Below are 22,224 nucleotides of genomic sequence, written 5' to 3' on the forward strand. Positions count from 1 at the left end.
CATATTGATATTATGTGGGGCCTGGAGGCCTCTGGTCGTCCAATGTCCTGCACTCAACTCTCCCACCACAGTGGTCCATGCCTGACACCAGGCGGGAGCACCAAGATCTTGTAAGCCACATGGCTCAGAAGAAAAGGGAGAAAAAGTAAAAGAAAAAAAATTTTTAAATAATTTTAAAAATTATTCAAATAAAAAAAATAATAAAAAGAAGAGAGAAATAAAACCAATAAACCAATCTACCGATGATAACAAGTGCTGAAGACTATAATAAGATAAACATAAAAATCAGAAACCAGTCAGTTGCAGACAGCAAACCCAAGTCTACATTTGCTCCCAAAGTCCACCGCCTCATTTTTGGGATGATTCATTTTCTGTTCAGATATTCCACAGATGCAGGGTACATTAAGTTGATTGTGGGGATTTAATCCACTGCTCCTGATGCTGAATGGACAGATTTCCCTTTGTCTTCTTTGTTTGCATGGCTCCTGGGGTTCAGCTTTGGTTTTGGCCCCGCCTCTACATGTAGGTCACCCTCAGGAATCTGTTCCCACCCAGACAGGACAGGGTTAAAGCAACAGCTGATTATATGTCTCTGGCTGATTCAGGCTGGGGGTAGGGGGCGGTATGGTAGTTATAATTGGAACGCAGAGCGAGGCTGCAGTGGCAGAGGCTGCCATGATATTGAAACAGCCTGAGGTGCACCATGTGTTCTCTCAGGGAAGTTGTCCCTGGGTCATGGGACCCTGGCAGTGGTAGGCTGCACAGGCTCCTGGGGGGGTGTGGATAGTGACCTGTGCTTGCACACAGGATTCTTGGTGGCTGCAGCAGCAGCATTAGCATTTCATGCCCATCTCTGTGGTCCGAGCTGATATCTACAGCTCGCACCCATCTCTGGAGCTCATTTAGGTGGTGCTCTGCCTTCTGTGGGCAGACAGGGAATGAATCCCCTCTCCTCGTGCACCCCAAAACAATTATCTCTTGCCTGTTAGGCAGGTCCAGACTTTTTCCCAGACTCCCTCCCGGCTAACTGTGGCACACTAGCCCCCTTCAGGCTGTGTTCAGGCAGCTAACCCCAGTCCTCTCCCTGGGATCTGACCTCCGAAGCTGAAACCTCAGCTCTCAGCCCCCACCCATCCCGGTGGGTCAGCAGACAGCCCTCTCAGGCTGGTGAGTGCTGGTCAGCACTGATCCTCTTTGAGAGGATCTCTCCTCTTTGTCCTCTGCACCCCTGTTGCTGCGCTCTCCTCCATGGCTCCAAAGCTTCCCCCTTCCACCCCCCGTCTCTGCCAGTGAAGGGGCTCCCTAGCGTGTGGAAACTTTTCCTCCTTCACAGCTCCCTCCCAGAGGTGCAGGTCCCGTCCCTATTCTTTTGTCTCTGTTTTTTTCTTTTGTCAGCATTCAATAGGAGTTGTTCTACATGTAGATATATTTTTGATGTATTTGTGGAGAGGAAGGTGATCTCCACATCTTGCTCCTCTGCCATCTTGAAGGTCCCCCCTCAAATCACTTTAAATTATCCCAGAAAATAATGCTATATAAGGATTACCTGGAAATTTGTGTTTCAAGAATATACATAAAACCCTGGAATATTAGTCATATTAGTGACAAAAATTGCTTACTTTTCTCTGTCCTTTTTTGATCACCATTGCATCCTTAATATATGGCCTGATGCTTTCTGTTTCATAAACTTCAAGAATTATGAATGAATAAATGCATAATGCATATATGCATAAGTGAGTGAATAAATATATACTTTTGAAGTTGTATTTCTTCTCTAAAACTTCTTAGGTAATCTTCAATGAATTTCTGATTTAGGGTTCTAGTCAGCAGGCTTCTACAAAAGAAGCAGATAAAATTTTCAAATGCAATGGAAGTTGCTTGAGTTAATTTTAGATATTTTCTGATTAAAGGATTTATTTCTGCTTTACTGTCTTTTATACATTCTGAGGACAATTCCAACCTGGTTTATTTCTGGTCTTTTTGATTACATGCAGGATGTGAATACATGAAGGTCGATATCATGTTTCTGGTGGATGGTTCTGGCAGTATAGGATATGAAAATTTTGGGAAAATGAAAACCTTCATGAAAAACCTGTTAGCTAAGGTTCAGATTGGCCCAGACAAAACCCGAGTTGGTGTCATTCAATTCAGTGATCATAATAGGGAAGAATTCCGTCTTGATAAATACTATACACAAAAAGAAATTTCTGATGCAATAAACAGAATGTCTCCCATCAACAAAAACACTTTGACTGGAAGTGCACTAACCTTTGTGGATCCATACTTCACTGAGCCCAAGGGGGGCCGTTCAATGGTCAAAAAGTTTCTCATCCTCATCACTGATGGAGAAGCCCAAGATGATGTGATAGACCCTGCAAAAGCTCTTCGGGACAAAGGTGTGGTCATCTTCTCTGTGGGGGTGTATGGGGCCAATAGATCTCAGCTGGAGGAGATCAGTGGGGACGGCAGCCTGGTCTTCCAAGTTGAGAACTTCGATGATCTAAAGGCAATAGAGAGTAAACTCATCTTCCGCGTGTGTGCTCTTCATGGTAAGTGACCCTGTTATCCTTCAGGACTCAAGGGTGTGAGCTGTTGACTTTATAGTGGGGTGAACAGTGACTTGGACACTGGGCTTGGCCTCCAACTGGACTTTGATATTAAATTTTGATCTTATCTATGCTATGTTAATATACCCATGACCTCAGGAACATATATACAAAATACCAAGATATATTCTAGAATAACAGTTTTGTCAGCTAATTTGGCAAAATGTACTCTGATTTTGATGACTTTAAATATATTCTAAGAAGGTCTCAGAATTTTACATTAAATTCCCAACTCTTTAATACCTGCATACTAGATTTTCCAGAGCCAATTTTTAATCCCAAATGATTCCCCAAATTGTTTCTTGGCTACCTATAACCATTGTTAAGCAGTAAATAGAGATACAAATTCATCTTCCTCTTAGTTAAATTAAAACCAATATCCTAAGCACAGTATCCCCCTAACAAAAACCCTCTGTATTTTAAAGTTATAGTGTATATTTTCATTACTTCACATTATTCTCTTACCCTCTATCAGCTAAGTATCATGCATCAGCTGTTTGTGTGTCTATCCCTTTGTAAAATTTTAATTTGCTACTTCTTTTTAAAACAGTTGCTTGGGGTCATCACTTTTATCTGACAAACTGTAATCCTTTTCAAATTGAATTGAACAACCTTCCGTTTGAGCCCATCAATTTTAATGACTCGAGTAAGAACTTGCTATAAATCCACATGTAAGGTTAACAGCACCTGTGCTTTTAAAACTACCATGTGCTGTTGTTATCTGTGTTTTGGATACAACTAAGGGAACAAACCAAAGCATTAGTAATTGTATATTGTTCCTCTGGCAACAGAGTCCTCCTCTGGACTTCGTTCTTCAGGATTATGTGTTTCAAAATTTCAGAAAGTTAACAAATAAGGTGTCCTAGTGTAAACTCTGAGCTTTAGGCAGTAGCTCTAAGATTTCTCTTGGAACAGCTTAACTGGAATTTTTTTTCTTCCTCCAAGAATGACAGTGATTCCCAAACCCTTGGGATTGTAGACACATTCTAAGAAAGGCTTACCTTAAGGCCACGGCCCCACCTTTGAAATCCAAAGGGCTCTTTCCAGCCTTTCTTCATTTTGAGAAATGTAATGTTTGTGGAGACCTTCTCTATAGCATGAGGTGAACTTTTAGCTGATTTATACATTAGATCAATTCATAAATATTTATCAAGTTATGACTAGTCACCAAATCACACTGGGTTGTTTTTCTGATGTAGCCTGGGCTCATCCACAGTGGATGAGACTTGAAATTTTGAGGGCTCATTGCCAGAAATAAGGATTGGAGGTAAGATAGGCAGGTGGAGGGTGAACCTTTAGGAAACATGTGCTTAAGTTACTTAGGGAAGGAAAAGAGTGGAAACAAGCTCACACTTTGGAGACTGAGCCAGAGTGGTTGCTTGGCTTCTAATGTGGAAGAGGGCTTGGGGCTGGGGTGAGGTGACAGGAGACTTAGCTCTCCCCCTACATGGGCTTTTCTGGGTTCCAATTTGAGAAGTCAGGGGAAGGAATACATGTAAATTCAAAGAGGCATGGTGCACACAGGAAAGTTTATCTACTAGAAGATGAGGAGACAGCTGGAGTCTGAAGGAGTAGGATGAAACTCCCAGTTTATCCACTGAGCCCCTGACCCTCTCAAAACTACAGGCCAGTCTGGCAAACATTGGTCGTGTCTCACCACTGAACTACATTGAATTACCTTCTGACATTCCCTTCCAGTTGAAAGCCTGCTTAGCAAAAGGTGTTGCACGACCTGATGAAATTTAGCAGAATAGAGTCGGGAGGCGTGAGGAGCACCAATCTGATCACAGAGTTACATAGATAAGGGTGCCAGTGTCCTTGGAATCATGATGTGGGCAAGTTCTACATCTCTAAGCCCTCAGCTTCTTTCTCTTTAAAATGGCAACAGTAACTAAGTGAACTGCAGTATCTGGCAGGTGGGAGGGACGTGGCAAACGTAGTTTGCTTCCCTTCTAGTCTGTCTGTGCAGAGCACACTGCAGGAAGTTTGTGATGCCTACTCTCTTCTCCTTTCAGATTGTAAAAGGATTAGACAGTTAGACGTTGTGTTTGTGCTGGACCATTCAGGCAGCATCCTGCCCCAAGACCAAGAAAGCATGATCAATGTCACTATCCATTTGGTGAAGAAATCGGATGTTGGCCCGGACAGAGTTCAGTTTGGAGCGCTCAGATACTCAGATCATCCTGAGGTTCTCTTCTACCTCAATACGTACTCAAACAGAGCAGCCATCATCGAGCATCTGAGGAGGCCCAGGGACACGAAAGGGAATACCTTCACTGCCAGGGCTCTGCAGCATGCAAACAACCTGTTCATGGAGGAACATGGCAGCCGTCTCAAGCAAAACGTGAAGCAGATGCTGATCATCATCACAGATGGGGTATCCCATGACCGAGATCAGCTCAGTGACGCGGCTTCAAAATTAAGAGCCAAAGGCATCATCATCTATGCAGTGGGTGTAGGAAAGGCCGACAAAGAAGAACTGGAGACTATGGCGGGGAATAAAAACTATACTATCCACATCAGTAATTTCAACAAACTGAAAGATATTTACCTGCCTCTGCAAGATAGTATGTGTACCAATGCACAAGAGGGTAAGTTGGGCTGTTAAAGTTTCTACAGGGATAGCAATACAAGTTTACACAAAAAATATATGATAACTTGGCTTCCCATTACCTGGGTGTCACAGGATGAACATTTCTCTGCTCAGGCTACCAGTTTTCTCATCTCTGAAAGAAATGCATTATTGATTAAGCAAGAGTCTAAAGGTCCTTTGTCACCATATTGAAGACATTATACAAGAAGGTTTCAGAAGCAGTCCTTGCTATCTGGCCTCCCTGTTTCCTTTTTCTTGGCAGAAAGGACTCTTCTTAGGGTAATATTCACCTTTCCTCATTTCACGGCTGCCTGTGCTGCCTGTTTGCTTAATGGCCCCAAGTGCAACTACTCGGTATCAGTTTCAGGTCAAACTCAAGTGGAGAGTTTCATGGTTTAAACAGATAGACTTTTGTCTTCAAAGTTCCATGGGCCTCTAAATGGGATTGTCAACATCCTGTAGGGCCATTGGAAGTCCAAGTGGTATAGTGAACTTTTCTGGATAAAGGCCAGGAATGGGGTAATAGAGACTGGCTGCTAGGAACCAGGAGGGAAGGGGTCAAAGCTTATCCATGAGATACCCCAGGGCAGGAGGGGCTGGAGGCATCACATCTGAGGGAGGAAAGGGTTTGCCACCTGACCTCAAAGCAGCAGATATTGACAAGTCATCTAGGAGATCTCTGTGCCTCCTTGGAAGGCTGGAATCCTGGCCAGATATTAGCCCAGGTCGCCCGACATGGCAGATGCATCAGTCAACCAGCTAACTTCCTTTCTTCTTTCCTCTTCCCTCCCTTCTTCTGACTTCCTTCTCTTTTTCCTTTCCTCCTCCCTTCCTTCCTCTCTACCAGTTTGAAACCTACTTTTGTATCCAACACAAATCATGTTTCTATGACTGACGTTAACTCACTCTCATCTCTATGAAATAGTCCAACCCCAAACAAAACCTCCCCCCATATCCTGTGTCGGACCAGCATTTGCTAGGCTGGGTGAAACTACTTCTGACCTCCACAGCTCTACTTTACTTAAGTAAGCAATAAATTCAGCTTCTTGGTTTCAGATACTGAATAATGGTATTTAAGAAAACATGACTTTTCCCAAGGGAGTGGGGCCAGCTCAATTCTTGCACCTGTCTGGTCCTTCCCTAGACTCCCACCCTTGCCATCTGTCCTGCTGCCTTCCAGACCATCCTTAACACAAAGAGATCTTTCTGATATACACTGGGCTGTATCACTGATCTGCTCACAGGTTACAGTTTCTAAACTTCTGAGATCCACTTAGCCTCTGCTGACATCTCCCACCTCATCTCTTGCCCCCCATTTCATAGTCTTTCCTATCATCCTGAAATTCCTCCCTCTTTGCACGCATCATTCCACCCACCACAAGCCTGCCACTTCCCTTGGCTGCACCTAGCTTGTCTGTCACATCCAGCCTTTGTTTGCCAGTTTCCTGACCCAGCACCCAGCAGTGTCCCCACCGTGTCCCTCAACTCCTGCACCTTCTATTTCTCCTGGTGGTAGCACTTAACTCATACTTGCTGTTCCATTATCTGTACCCATCACAAGACTACGAACTCCTTGGGCAGGCTTGGGCTTTTTTTTATCACTGGGTCCTCACCAAATCTAGTACATTACTAGGACTACAGTCTTTTCCTAGGAATATGGGGCCTGCTTTCTTCTCATCTCCCACACCTGTCTTTTTGGAGGTAGATGCTGAGATGGAGTTTGGGATGCAAGAAGTTTATTAGGGAGGCACAGCTGTGAAAGAAAGGGGGGAAAGAAGAACAGGCAGTAGAAGTCAGTGATGCATGCTCCGTCGTCTCAGTTACCTTCAGTGATCACTTTAGTGCTGCCCCATCCCAGCCTTTGCATTTGAAGGGAACCGAGCATCATCCCTTGGTTATGGACCATTTCACACTGGACTTCAGGGAAATGACCCTGTACCCTGTTTATTAACACTTGTCCATGAAATTTTAATATTTGGGTTATGATATTATTAAAACAATTTGTAATATAAAAAAGTGCTGGATTTAAGGATAAAAGGGACCTAGGTACCAGCTCCTCTGCATAGTAATTGCGTATTCTGAGGCAACTTACTTAACCTCTGAATTCCATTTCTCTACCTAACAAACAGAATAATTACTCACAAGGTGGTCATGAATATTAACCATTATTGTATGCTAAACAGGTTTTTTAAATGATAACTTTCAACACAGATGTAAAATGGTAACATTAATAGTAACAGGATTACTAATAATAGTACAGTGGTACTTGGCTTGGGTGAACATTCCAGTATGGGTATGTTGAAGAGATTTCAAGCCTTCGTAATGACCTTTTAATGAATATATTCAACCTAGTCAAATGTCTTACTTTCTTTCTCAGAGTAGTGTTCAGTGTCCTTTCAAATGAATCATGTAAATAATTAAAATTTGAAACAAAATCTATTAGCTTTCTCCTCCCCACTACTTTTTCTTCTCTTTGAGGGCCAATCGTGGTTCTCTCATCTGTTACCTTATCTCAATTTGCCATGAATGTGAGGATTTAGTAAAGCAATTTAAATATTTGAGCAAAGGGAAAATTTAGAATGACTCACAAGGACAGTAACTGATTTATTTTTTCAACTGCAGTCTGTAACATTCAAGAAGCCGATGTGATTTTCTTTTGTGATGGCTCTGACATGGTATCTGATTCAGACTTTGTTACCATGACAACTTTCTTGTCAGACTTAATTGATAATTTTGACATTCAGTCTCAAAGGATGAAAATTGGGATAGCACAATTTGGGAGCCGCTACCAAGAAATTATTGAGTTGCAAAACTCTCTGACTAAAACACAGTGGAAGTCTCGAATTCAAACTATGACGAAGAGCAACGGGCTTCCGCGAATGGACTTGGCGCTGAAACAAGTGAGCGTTATGTTTGAGCAATCCGCTGGTGGGAGAAGGAAGGCTGGTGTCCCTCAGACTTTGGTGGTTATCACATCTGGAGGTCCCCGCTATGATGTGACAGAGGCAGTGAAGACCCTGAGAGAAGATGGCATTTGCATTCTGGCTTTGGGCATAGGAAATGTTTATAAGGAAGAGCTCTTGTCGATAACGGGCAATTCTGAAAAAATCATCACTTTTAAAGACTTTGATAAACTAAAGAATGTGGATGTGAAAAAAAGAATGGTCCGTGAAATCTGCCAGAGTTGCGGGAAAACCAGTGAGTGCACCCTTGCTCTTTCTTTGTTATTATTTGATTGCAGCTTCCCAGTTGTCCATTTCCCAAGGTGTCTGTGGGTGAGTCCAGCAGAACACGTGTGCGGTGAGAATAGACATCTCCTCTTTTTCCAGAAATTGAGATCGGTCAGCCTCCCTCAGAGACAGGGGAAAGGGTGCAGAGGCTGGAGGAGGCCCTGGGTTGTGTCCCCTGGTCAGCCCTGCCCCCCAATGTAATCCAGTGGTTATGCTCCTCTAACACCTGGAACTCAGCCTCCTATTTCTACCCTCTCTGCTTCTGGAAGTCCTAGAGCAATGCCCTGCATCCCACAGGAAGTAAATAAAATAAACATTTGCTGACTGGACATTTTCCTATTCTAGCTTTGTTAAACCATCTTGTAAGGGATTCAGTGTGCGTGTGTGTGTGTGTGTGTGTTGTCCATCTGTGTCAGATGTGTCAGCACACATCTGTACATTTTCTTCTTTTAATGATGGCATTCATATAATCATAACATAGTAAAGATTTGAATTGTCCTTGGGGATCATTTAATTTCCAGAGTTCACCAATGCTGATGGCTACAAAGGCCAGGTGGGTCATGGAAGTGAGTCAAGTGGGCAGGGAGTGAAGAAAATGAACGCAGAGCCACGGCTCACCTGATGAGGATGTCATTCTTCAGCTCCAGGTGCGAGTTGCTGTGTGGGACTCAGGTTCTGTACACTTGGGGCTGGGAGTTGGGAGGACAGAGCAACATTGAAGGATAATATTTTGTGGAATTTGCACAACAGGCAGAAATTCCGCAGAGAGCTTCTGTTTCTAGACTCGTTATGATGGAAGTGACTTCTTTTACAAAACACATTGGTTTTTCCAAGCTCTCTATTGGGGTGCTCACTGGGGGCAGATGACAGTGGTGGAGGAGCCCGGGACTGGAATCAGAACGCCAGGGTTCCCACTCTGGTTCAGCAGCAGCAACCGCCATGCATGACCATCTCCTCGTGTGTAAAATGAGCAACTGGACAGGGTCAGGGGTGACCAAGTGACAACTTGTAGCTGAATTGGGGTTGTCCTATTTGGTGTTGACAGCTTCTTAATTAATTGATAACTTTTACAAACTGGAGATATTGCATTAAAATGCAGATTTCAGGTTTCTTTTTGAAAAATCAGACAACGTAACCACATTAAGCCCCATTTCCCACATGGCTACTCTCAGCTGGAACTGAATGGTGGACAGATGTGTCATTGCTCTGCGTTCATTTTCTCATTCCCTGCCCACTTGACTCGTTGATATTACCCTCCTGGCCTTTGCCACCATCTGAGTTGGTGGCCTCTGGATTAAATAAACTCTAAGGACAATTCATATATTTAATATGTTATAATTATATAAGTCATAATATGTCATCATTAAAAGAAGAAAATATGCATGCACATGTGCGCACACACACGAGGCCAGCCACTGAGAATAAGACTAAACCATGATTAGACTTCAAACAGTTACTGAAACATGTAACATTTGAATGGGACATGCAAGGGCGGGGAGGGTGAGGGTGAACCTGTGCTACATGTTGACTGAGCAGCCAGTATTTTCCTTTTTGGACACTTTTGGGTCCTAGAGACCCTCCAGCCCTAGACCATGACTGCTTCCCCTTTTCCTGCCCCATCTGCCTTTCCTTGCTCCTGTCTGCTCATTAATTTGGCCTTATTTCCCTTGGTCTCCAGACTGCTTTCTGGACATAGTGGTCAGCTTCGACATTTCCACTCACCTGATGGGGCAGCCATTATTCCATGGCCACCCCCAGCTGGAATCATACCTCCCAGGCATCTTAGAGGACATTACCTCCCTCAGGGGTGTGAGCTGCGGGGCAGGCACAGAGGTACAGGTGAGCATGGCCTTTAAGGTGAACAGTGACCAGAATTTCCCCACCAAGTTCCAAATCTACCAGGAAAAAATATTTGACAGCCTACTGCAAGTCACCGTCAACGGGCCAACTCACCTGAATGCACAGTTCGTGCAGTCCATGTGGGACACGTTTAACGATACGTCTGCATCCCGAGGACAGGTATCCGTGTCACATTCTAGCTCCCATCTCCATGCTCTTGTATTGGTTTCTCCCTCCCAGTTATATGTTTTGTTCTCATGTCATCCCATTCTATGCTTCCCTCTTTCTCTAGGTATTACTCATCTTTTCAGATGGTCTTGGGAATGAAAGCAAAATAATGCTTGAAGATACATCGGACAGGCTCAGAGAAGCAGGTAAAGTTGAAATTGAAAAAGTAAATGATGAAGCATGGAATCTGCTGAACAAGTCTGTACCTACTAGGGAGCTCTGGAACTTGGGATTTGCCTGGCCACTTGAAGCAACTGCTGCTGGTGTCCTGCCCAGACCCCCTTGACCAGCTGCCCACTTATCCCCCAAATGCTGCAAACACTACAGCCAAGTTCTTATACCTGTGACCTTCTATAGATGTGTGCCCTTGACTGAACCCAACAGTGACCTGATGCTTGGAATGGGGGTTGGGGTTACACATCCCACCTGAGGGATGAGAGCAGGGGTAATTATTGCAGAGGGATACAGAAACCCAACACTCTTGCCTGAAGTGGGTCAACTCTGGTATAGCCTACACTCCAGGGACCCTCAGGAATTAGACCCAGGTGAGGACTTTACTGAGACACATCCTTGCTCACAACCTCCCCTTCCCTTTCCTGCTTCTCTCTCTCCCTCTGTAAGCCACTTACATACAGATTCCTGTCTCAGATTCTGCTTCTAGGGAACCTAAGACACTTCCTACTGTGTCTGATTTTCCATGGGAAAGATTGCAACATGGATTTTGAAAAGCACTTCTCACTATACCTCCGCTGTCCATGTCATAGTTTCAGAAGAGCTGGGAGCTAAGTGCAGAAGTGGAGAGTCACATACAGAGACAGGAGGCAGGCAGGTGACCGGCAGGTGGGGCATGTTATTGGAGGCTTCCTTGGTGTAGCCCTCGTGGCTTCCAGCGTTCAGCTTCCATGGAAACTCCCAGGGGCCATAAATGTCCTGGTTGTGTCACCTTCCCTTCTTGAATCCCTACTATACATTCCCACTGTTCTTAGAATATCAAATTCCTTCATATGGCCTGTGAGGCCTTACAGGATCTGGCCCCACTTCCCACTCAGCTTTACCTGGCTGCTCACACTCTGTTCCATCATCAGAACTTTTTCCATTCTCCCTCCAATGTCCTTTTCAACCTCACCCTCCCCACCCTTGCATGTCCTCTTTCCTTCTGCCTGGGACTCTCCCCACTCTCAGCTTCCCCCAAGTTCTTCTCACCACCTCCCTTCTCTGGTTCTTTCCCTTGACCAACTTCCATTCATCCTTTCGGATCAGTCTAGACATCAGTTCTTCACAGAAACCTTGTGTGACCTTCCAAAACCGAGTTAGGAGCTTCTTCTTCAGACTTTTGTAGCATCCTGACCCTCTCCCTGGTACAATGATTAATACATAATAGGCTTCTAATAAGCAAATATTTGTTTAATGAAAGGAGAGAAAGAGTAAATGGACCAGCGAATGAATTAATGAGTGAGTGAATGGGTGAATAAATGAATAAATGAATTCCTGGGTATGGCCAGGAGTTCAGTTGAGACTGGAATCACCTGGGCGTTCCTCAAGCTTCCAGGGCCCACCCAGCTGCCAGGGTGTTTGGCAGTGGAGATGATTTGAGAGCTATTTACATTCTATTTACAAATTTTGTAATTAATTTACAAATTAATGTAATTAATTTACATTCAGAAAAATTCATAGTTCATAGCAGCACTATTTACAATAGCCAAGACATGGAAACAACCTAAATGTCCATCAACAGATGAATGGATAAAGAAGATGTGGTATATATATGCAGTGGAATAGTACTCAGCCACAAAAAAGAATGAAATAATGCCATTTGCAGCAACATGGATGGACCTAGAGATTATCATACTAAGTGAAGGAGATCAGACAGAGAAATACAAATATCATATGATATCACTTTTATGCGGAATCTAAAAAAATGGTACAAATGTACTTATTTACAAAACACAAATAGACTCACAGACATAGAAAACAAACTTACAGTTATCAAAGGGGATAGTGATGGGGGAGATAAATTAGGAGTTTGATATTAACACATACATACAACTATGTATAAAATAGATGAACAACAAGGACTTACTGTATAGCACAGATATTGAACTATATTCAATATCTTATAATAACCTATAATGGAAAAAATATATATATTCTGTTATATATATATATATATATGACTGAATGACTCTGCTGTGCCCCTGAAACTAACACAACATTGTAAACTAACTATACTTCAATTTTTAAAAATGGTGCAAAAAATAAATTTAAAAAAGTTACTAACTACCATGTTAAAAAAAAATTCAGAAGAACTGTGAAGATGAACAATATCCTTTCTTAAAAAATTGCTTTCAAATGCCCCAGAACTGCATTAAGATTGGTGGTGAGGAATCAAACACAGTTTTCTGCTAATGTTTTTCTGTAAGATTTCTTAGATTTCATGCTGAGGTCAGGAACCATTGCCTCATGTGTGTACTGAAGATGCAGGCAAAGCGCTGTTGGGCTCTTCAGTATCAAGAACACTCCTTTCTCTTATTTTTCACCCCTTTTTGATTCTTTCATTCATGTTCACTGAATGGAAATAAGATGGGCTTTCCTTCTTTTTTGTGTACAATTCCTGGGGCTTTATATCTGTTGTATTTACTGCCTAGGACTTGACGCTTTGCTGGTGGTTTCCCTAAACTCAACCTCTCATGATGAGTTTTCCAGCTTTGAATTTGGAAAAGGATTTGATTACAGGATTCACCTGACCATTGGAATGAAAGAATTGGGCAATATGTTATCACAGTATCTGGTGAGTTGCTGAAGAAAAAAAAAAACATTATTCAAAATGCCCTGGGAACATTGGAATTGGAATTGGAATCCTGATGAGTATTCCCAAAGATTCCCTTGTTTGCTCTAAATTCAGTTACATGGTCTTTAGCATATGAAAAATTGTGAAAGCCCAGAGCATTGTTCTTTGCTTCACCATGCCCTTTCATCCCTTGTCATCTCGCCAAATGAATGCAGAGGAAGCTAAAATCCAACCAACCCCTAATCAAATCAAAAGCCCCCAACAGTTTATGCTGCAGAAATCCAAGGAAACAAAAGCTGTTAACTAGGAACCAACCAATCTTGTGCACACTTGGCCTGTGGCCATCTGTGTAGTGAGTGCCTCTTCTATAAATAGAGGTCATTTCCTTGGAAAAGGTATGTCGCCAGTGCAGTTGCTGATCTGGTGCTCTTTCTTCAGGGTTAAGTCAAAAAGCACCTCTTACTCTCCGCAGCCCCTCACCCAATGAGAGAGGACAGGCTGTAGGTGGTGAATTATGATTTATGTCAATTCAGTTCTTATGTGATGAAGTTCCTCACCATAGTTGCTCACTCATTTTTTCTTTTTCCCAGGGAAACATTGCAGAGAGGACTTGCTGCTGTACGTTTTGCAAATGTTCACAGACTCCAGGACCTCAAGGGATCCGAGGACCACAAGCCTTAAAGGTGCCATTGAGTTGTGACATGCTTTTACCTAATGGGCTTTGATTTGGTGTAGGTGGAGCTGAGATTGAGTAGTTGGGTTTGCAACCTTTGCTTGATACTGATGTAATTACTTTGGGCCATTTGTGTGACTTCTATGGTGTAGGAGCCAGATCAGAAGGGCTCACATTTTTAAAAATATATATTTTATTGAAGTATTAATTTACAATGTTGTGTTAATTTCTACAATACAGCAAAGCGATTCAGTTATACATATATACACATTCTTTTTCATATTCTTTTCTATTATGGTTTTTCATGGGATATTGAATATAGTTCCCTGTACTATATAGTAGGACCTTGTTGTTTCTCTATGTTATACATAGTAGTGTGTATAAGCTAATCCCAAACTCTTAATTTATCCCTTCCCTCCTTCCCCTTTGGTAGTATAAGTTTGTTTTCTATGTCTGAGTCTATTTCTGTTTTGTAAATAAGTTCATATGTATCATTTCTTAGATTCCATGTATAAGTGATATCATATGATAGTTGTCTTTGAGTTACTTCACTTGGTCTGATAATCTCTGGGTCCGTCCATGTTGCTGCAAATGGCATTATTTCATTTTTTATGGCTGAGTAATACTCCATTGTATAAATATACCACATATTCTTTATCCACTCCTCTGTTGATGGGCTTTTAGGTTGCTTCCATGTCTTGGTTATTGTGAATAGTACTGCTGTGAACGTTGGGGTGCATGTGTCTTTTTGAATTAGAATATTTTCAAATATATGCCCAGGAGTGGGATTGCAGAATCATATGGCAACTCTATTTTTAGTTTTTTGAGGAACCTCCATGCAGTTTTCCATAGTGGCTGCACCTATTTACATTCCCATCAACAGTGTAGGAGGGTTCAGAAGGCTCACTTTTGATGCTACTATTAAGAATGATTCCTTTGGGCTTCCCTGGTGGCGCAGTGGTTGAGGGTCCGCCTGCAGATGCAGGGGACGCGGGTTCGTGCCCCGGTCCGGGAAGATCCCACATGCCGCGGAGTGGCTGGGCCCATGAGCCATCGCTGCTGAGCCTGCGCGTCCGGAGCCTGTGCTCCGCGGCGGGAGAGGCCACAGCAGTGAGAGGCCCGCGTACCGCAAAAAAAAAAAAAAAAAAAAAAAAGAATGACTCCCTTTTCTCTTATGTATCCTTGGTGTTGTTGCTCCTTGGCTTTGCAGTTTACACTTTTGCACATTAGACAGTTTGAAAGGTGTCAAGAGGTGTTAGAAATGGTGGGGAAAGTTGTGCTTCATCAGCAATTAAAAAAAGATTATGAAAGATCAATTACACAGCAATAGCATAGATAAATATATCGTGGTATTTTAATTCAGTAGAATGCTCTAAGGTAGTGAAAATGAATGAACTACAGCTACACATAACAACAGGGATAACTTTTACAAACACAATAATGGCCAAAAAAACCAAAACACAGAAAAGTACGTATGGTATGATTTCATTTATAAAAAGTTTGAAAAGAGGCAAAACTAACCCATAGTGTCTAGGGATGAATGATTAAGTAGTGAAGTATTTTTTTTTAAGTCCAGGAAATATTATCATAAAAGCAGGAGTGTGTTCCCGGGGGAGAAGTGAGGAGTTGTTTGTGATTGGGGTAGCTGCTGTGTCTGGGTACCAGCCATGTTCTATTTCTTGGCCTGGGCGGTGATGACACAGATGTTCACTTCATAATAATTAAGCTGTACCTTTATATTTTATTTACTTTTATGCACTTTTCAAATGCATTTTAGATATCACAATGAAAAGGAGTCTGGGCTATTTTATTTTAAGAACTCAAACACAGTTCTTGCTCCTCAGTGCTGCATTGTCCATCCTTGTGAAAGGATAATTGATCAAGGACCTCCCTTTAGGTCCTTGTTGTTTACCTGTTTTATACACAGTAGTGTGTATATGTTAATCCCAAACTCCTAATTTATCCCTCCCCTTGACTTTTTACTAAGTTACAGTGTTTTGTTTAGCACAGTTTCGTCTCTTATTATGTTGCTTGGTACTAGAATTCTATTCCAAGAGCAAAACTCCCCAGTATACTGAGCAGACAGTGCGGACCTGTTTAGAGGGTGAGGAAAGCAAAACTTAAAGGAAATCCTTGCCAAAAATAAACCACGAGGCAGTTAAACGCAGAGAGAGAGATGATAGCAACTTAAATATGCATAACCTTGTTGTTGAAGGGCTTATTCTTTTTTAAGCTCTCAAAAAAGCAGAAGAAAGTAAAATGATCTCTTTGGAAATGTTATCAATTTGCCTGCTGAAAGGGTCCTGGTGGCCACCACTGTCCTCCATGCAACCCCCCCTGGCACAGGGCTGACCCTGAAGCCCTGAGGTACACTGGGTTCCAAACTCAGCCTCCTGTAGGCATCAGGAGGCCACCTCTGCAGAGGGCTTCAGAGCCAATAACAAGGACAAAAGCCAGCCCTAGAACTTGTCTGACTCTCTTCACACTCACAGCCACACCTGCAAAAACCACAACCAGGTTGGAGGGAGGGTCTTGCCTAAAATGCCTAATGTAACAAGTTTGAGTTGATGGAAGATGACTAAGATTGAATTTTCTCTCTTTCCTCCCAGGGTCTTCCAGGTCTGAAAGGCAACAGAGGACACAGGGGAGAGGAGGGAGACCCTGTAAGTTTTTGTGACCCACTGCCCACCATACTTACTGACTTCCTTTTTTCATAAAAGAAGCTTTATTTTCCAGAAGGGATAATGGGGTTTTGTTTATATATTTTTTGTAGTTTGGGGGGAGGGGGAATGTGTTGCTTTTCTTTTTTTTTCCTTTTCCTTGTCTTAATCATGAGGCACTTGCTAAACCTACTTTTTGGGAGAAGGAGGGAGCAGGCTCACCTACATTTTGCCTTGCACAGTTTTGTGGGTGGCAGGGAGCTAGGCATCCTCTTTCCTGCCCCTGCGCAGGGTGAAGCTGGATTATTTGCGAGGGGCTCTCTCTGGACCTGCAGTCCAGTGCTTCGGACATGGAAATAGAAACCGGCAAAGCACCCCCTAAACATGGTGTTGTGGTCCCAAGCCACATGTGGTTTTCGAATCTCAATCTTTGACCCCCAAACCAGAACTGTCACTTGGTTCACCAAATTATAAAAATGGATTTGGAGGAACTGAAACCACTTAGGTGGCTCCATTGGGATAAGAAAAGCTTAGGAGACATCCAGCCTGCATCTCCATCCCCTTAGAATCCTTATCTGCACAGCAAGTTGTGATTAAAAGTATAGGCTCCCAGGGCTTCCCTGGTTGCACAGTGGTTGAGAGTCCGCCTGCCAATGCAGGGGACACGGGTTCGTGCCCCGGTGCAGGAGGATCCCACATGCCGCCGCCGAGAGGCTGGGCCTATGAGCCATGGCCCCTGAGCCTGAGCATCCGGAGCCTGTGCTCCGCAATGGGAGAGGCCACAACAGTGAGAGGCCCGTGTACCAAAAAAAAAAAAATATATATATATATATATATAGGCTCCCAGATTAGGATTGACATATATACACTAATATGTATAAAATGGATAACTAATAAGAACCTGCTGTATAAAAAAATAAATAAAATTCTAAAATTCAAGAAAAAGAATAATAAAATCATTTTTCAGATCTGAAAATAAATAAATAAATAAATGTAAATAAATGTATTTTATTTATTGACTGTCCCAAATCAGACAGTCAAGGGCTGATCTAGACGTGAAACCTTAACAAGATATGTAACTTCTTGACCCTCGGTTTCCTCATCTGTAAACACTTATAAATTCCTCTAAGACTGTAATTTACCCACCCTGTACCTGCAGAGGGGTCATGGAGCCTACTGAGCCAGCTAGGGTTTGAGTGAGGGGAAGTGTCACCCAATGCCTGACTGCGAGCCCACAGCTGTCTCTCAGCAATTGTGGCCATAGGTGAGGCCTCCTGCTTTTACTGGGAACAATCCTCAGAATAAAGAAAGCAAAGCAGCAAAAGGAAAATCACCTCTCCCCTCACCTACCAGGAAAGCAAGAACTAAGTTAATTGCTAGATGAGTATTTATCCACACAGCCAACCATTAGCACCTTCTATGCACCCAGATCTGAGCCAGGCACCAGGGACACAACGGGAGAAGAGACAGTTGGGGGTTCCTGCTCTCAGGAAACACAATATTGTTCTTCTCTTGAGACTCATTTTATTCTAGCCCTTACCTGTATTTAAATATTTCCTGGGAGAAGGCAGACTAACGGGAGAGGCACATGTCATTGACCTTGAGTGCTCTTCCCTGTGTGGATGCTCTAACTTTGGGGATCTTTAACCTTGTGGTCCTTCCCGTGAGCGCTGGCTTGGGGCAATGTCATTTCCTATCAACTGCTTCTGCTCAGTTCTGGTCCCCTGACACAAACTTGCTTCTCTGCCGTGAGCAATTTTGAGTTTTTCAGGCCAGTGTTAGGGCCTGGGCAAGATGTTAGGGCCAAGATGTATCAGTGGAGCATTGGGAATGGGGCTGCAAAGTGAAGTGACTTTAAACCTTTGGCTGTGCTTTCTGATAAGGGCAGGGAAACAACTGAGCCCATCCCACACCTTTGTGTGATCTTGGATCTGTAGGAAAGCCCTGAAGGGAAAATGCTTGAATCGAAGGGAAAACCAAAGTTAATTAATGAATTTGCAGGAGAGTTTGCTTTGTCTAGAGCTCAGAGTGTCCAGCTGCTCTGGCTTCACTCTTGAAAAGTAAACTGCTGGCAGCTTCTGGCAAAAGAGTCACTTTGGATACCTGTTTGGGTACCTTTTCTTAGGGAAGACAAGGAGACACTGGACCCCAAGGAAATAGAGGGATTGAAGGATGTCCAGGGGAGCGGGGTCAAAAGGTAAATATTGTATTTTAAATTCTCTATGGCATCCTCTCCGTCTCTCCTCCATCCCCTCCCTCTTCTGTGATCTCTCTTCCATCCCCCCTCCCACTTTCCCTTTCTCCAATTGCATGTTAGTTTCCTCTTCTGCAGAGTAAGTCTATTTAGTCATCCCAAGAAATTTTGAGCATTATTAAATTCCACCTGTATCCTCTTTGTGGTTGGAAACCCAGAAGCTACTAAAGAAATACAAAATCACTCTCTTAACGGAGGCAGCCCCTTCCTGCCCCAATAGACTGTGAATCCACATTCTCCTTGACATGCCAGTGAGAGATATTTAATCTTTTACAGGGAGCCAAAGGATTTGCTGGATATAAGGTACTGTAGTTACTTCTTCAGTCAAATTTCACTTCCTAATGGGCTTAGTTTACTGATAAGCACGTGGCAGAGATCTCCCTTGACCTGATTGCTGCCCATCTTTGTCTTTCAGGGAGAACATGGAGACGATGGGATTGATGGACTCTATGGGGAAGAGGTAAAGCCATTTTTCCTTAAGTACCATAAAATTGTCATGAGGTTGATGTATTTCTTTAATGGGAATTTTGTTTGCCTTGTCTTCTTTTAGGGCTTTCATGGACTTCCTGGGAAAAAGGGAGAAAAGGGTGATCCAGGGTCCCAGGTAACACTTTTCAGTACATCAAAGAAGGAGAATTTGGTGTTAGAGATAGTCTTCATTGTTGTGTGTCACAGGTTATGAGGAATAAAGTTGACAGTAATGAAGCCTATTACCACCGAATAGATGCTACATCCCCATTTGGGGCAAGTGGGTAACTATGCAGTTTTCAAGAATTTCCAGCTAGAAAGATTCAAGACTTGCAAGGATGTTCTATGAGCATGTTTTTCAGAAGTCTGCAAATGAATGCATTTGCCTGTTAGCAGCTTACTTCTTCTCTTTATTGTATCAGAAAAAAATAAAAAGCAAGAGAAAGAGACAAAATTATTTTGGTGGCCTTTGTGTAGCAAATCACAGAGAAAAATTTTTTTATTTTCAATTCATTTTGACACTCATTAATGTGTGCCTCCTTGGTTCCAAGCGGCTCTCCTTTTATGTTCTGAGTCACTTATTTATCAAATACTTCTGGATACCTGGCATGTGTCAGGCACTGAGTTATGTGCTAACGACTCAGAGATGAACCACACTGTCCTTGTCTTCAAGGATCCCCTAGTGTAGTTGGAGAGACAGACATATCAATAGCTAATGATGACACAGTATGTGGTTGGGGGTCATGTTATAGGTAACTAGGTGGGAGCCCAGAGAAGGGCACCTAACTCTGCAGGGTGGGGAGTGAGTGCAGGAAACCTTCCCAGAGGAAATGATCCCTGAGCTGAAGATGAATAGGAATTAGTAAGACGTGGAGAAACGGCAGTCCAGACAGAGGGAACAGCATAAGCAAAGACCTGGAGGCTTGGGGGCCCTGCAAGTTGTTCTGCTTGGTGTGAGCTTTAGGGTACAGGTGGAGGGAGGTGAGGTTCAAGAGTGGGTGGGAAGAGCTGGTGAAGGTACTGGTGAGCCATGGAGGAGGAGTCTGGATTTTAGCCATTAAGGAATGGGGAGCCTTAGAAAAATTGTAAGTAGGGGGGTCACAATCGAATTTGCATTTTAGAAATATTCCGTGACAGTAGTGTGGAGGATGCATTGGGGATGACATAGATGCAAGGCAAATATGAGAGGCAGATCTGTAATAATCAAGGTGAGAAGTGATGAAGCCTTCAAGTAAAGCAAGAGACACAAGACCCATGAAGGTTGTAACAGGGTCCAGGCTGGAGTGAGGACCTAGTGTGCAAAATTTAAGGAAGCACTCATTCTCAGAGTGAAGCAAAGTGTGAGTACCTGCCTAAATTTTGCACCCTAGGTACCTTGTTTGTCTCACCCTAGTTCTGACTCCGGGATATCAGATCTCCAGGTAACCAAAGAAGCAGGGAATGAGAAGCCAGTCAAAATGCCTGCAAGGATCCCAGCTTGGGCAAGTTTAGTTGGGAACAGTTGAGTTTGAGATGACAATGGAACATCCCAGTGGTGGTTTCCAGTGGACAATTTAATTACAGATGTCAGAAGTTGCTAGACTGGCTGAGATGTCCAATACGATACCCACTAGCAATATGTGACTACTTAAATTCAAATTAACTAAAATGAAAAATTCTGCTCTCAGTTGTATTAGCCACATTTCGTGTGCTCAACAGCCAACTATGGCCAGTGGTTACCATATTGGACAGTGCATATGGAGAACATTTCCATCTCTGCAGAAAGTTCTGCTGGGCAGTACTCTGCTAGACCATGAGAAGTTTTCCCTTTTCCCAGCCTTTTTATAAATAATCCTGAATATAGGCTTAAAACTGGACCTTGTACTGCTTGAGAGGTCAAAGGGAATCTGGCTGGGATAGAGGAACGTGGATCATTTTGTCTGATTGATTTTCTCCCCTCCAAACACCACTATGCTTGACATTTTAACACTCTCCTACAAGCTAACTCAGAAGCTCATTTTATTTTTTTCAGGGCAGCCCAGGTTCCAGAGGCCCTCCTGGGGGATACGGGGAGAAGGGCTTCCCAGGGGATCCTGTAAGTTACTGGGGCCCAAGTGGCTCTTAATTGTGTAGTTTACTCCACACTTCTTGTGTCTCCTGCTAACCTGTAGGCAAAGGCATGTCTTGGGAGGGGGTGGTAGGTGTTGACTGAGGCTTATTGGTTTGGGGAAAACCTGCATCTGATTTGGGCTGATTATGTCAAAAATTCAGAGATGGGAACTAAAATTCCATCTAATTCATCCTTATGTATCTTGAGACTTTCAAGTTCCTTTGGGAATGAAATTTCCATAATTTTGCTTATTGGGTTTCTAACATTATTGATTCCCTATTTGAAGATTCGATTATAGGGGAATCTTACTACACCTTTGAGAGACTGGCATAAGCATGTTTGGATGAGTGCATCAGTGAAGCTGCCAGTACAGAGAAGGGAAAATTGCCATAGCTTCAGCAAGCACTCTTTTAATTCTTCATTTATCACTAAGCCTCCTTCAGACTTGGAGAAATATTGTTTCTTTTTTTTTTTTTAATTCGTGAGTTTCAAATATGGAGAATTTTCTCACACCTCTCGTTACTTAACCCAAATTAGTTTAGTTCTTAATATTGTACCATTTTGAGAGAAAAAAAAAGCTGATATTTCTTGATTCTAAAGTACTTTTTATTTAAATCTTCCCCTAGGGTAATCCAGGACAAAACAATAACATCAAAGGACAAAAGGGCTCCAAAGGAAACCAAGGAAGACAAGTAATTGGATCTATTTTACATATATGAGTTGATTAATTCTGTTATCGAGTTGAGGCTTTCCTAAAGTCTAATTATTTAGTAAAATACATAACAGTTTTTCTAAC

The 22,224-nt window shown here is 42.8% G+C and overlaps 1 protein-coding gene across 1 annotated transcript in view; it reads left to right on the forward strand.

The window, feature by feature from the left end:
• The window catches only part of COL6A5 (collagen type VI alpha 5 chain), a 108,088-nt gene that overhangs the window by 16,717 nt on the left and 69,147 nt on the right, over positions 1-22,224 (forward strand). Inside the window, exons 5-18 of the mRNA XM_067737429.1 lie at positions 1,995-2,549; positions 4,622-5,197; positions 7,822-8,397; positions 10,108-10,448; positions 10,561-10,642; positions 13,142-13,284; positions 13,875-13,967; positions 16,567-16,620; positions 18,743-18,814; positions 19,148-19,174; positions 19,287-19,331; positions 19,422-19,475; positions 21,351-21,413; positions 22,055-22,120. Coding sequence (XP_067593530.1) covers positions 1,995-2,549; positions 4,622-5,197; positions 7,822-8,397; positions 10,108-10,448; positions 10,561-10,642; positions 13,142-13,284; positions 13,875-13,967; positions 16,567-16,620; positions 18,743-18,814; positions 19,148-19,174; positions 19,287-19,331; positions 19,422-19,475; positions 21,351-21,413; positions 22,055-22,120 — 2,747 coding nt within the window. The remainder of the gene's footprint in view (positions 1-1,994; positions 2,550-4,621; positions 5,198-7,821; positions 8,398-10,107; positions 10,449-10,560; positions 10,643-13,141; positions 13,285-13,874; positions 13,968-16,566; positions 16,621-18,742; positions 18,815-19,147; positions 19,175-19,286; positions 19,332-19,421; positions 19,476-21,350; positions 21,414-22,054; positions 22,121-22,224) is intronic.

The sequence above is a fragment of the Pseudorca crassidens genome, chromosome 5 (assembly GCF_039906515.1).
Source record: "Pseudorca crassidens isolate mPseCra1 chromosome 5, mPseCra1.hap1, whole genome shotgun sequence".
NCBI classification, from domain to species: Eukaryota; Metazoa; Chordata; class Mammalia; order Artiodactyla; family Delphinidae; genus Pseudorca; species Pseudorca crassidens.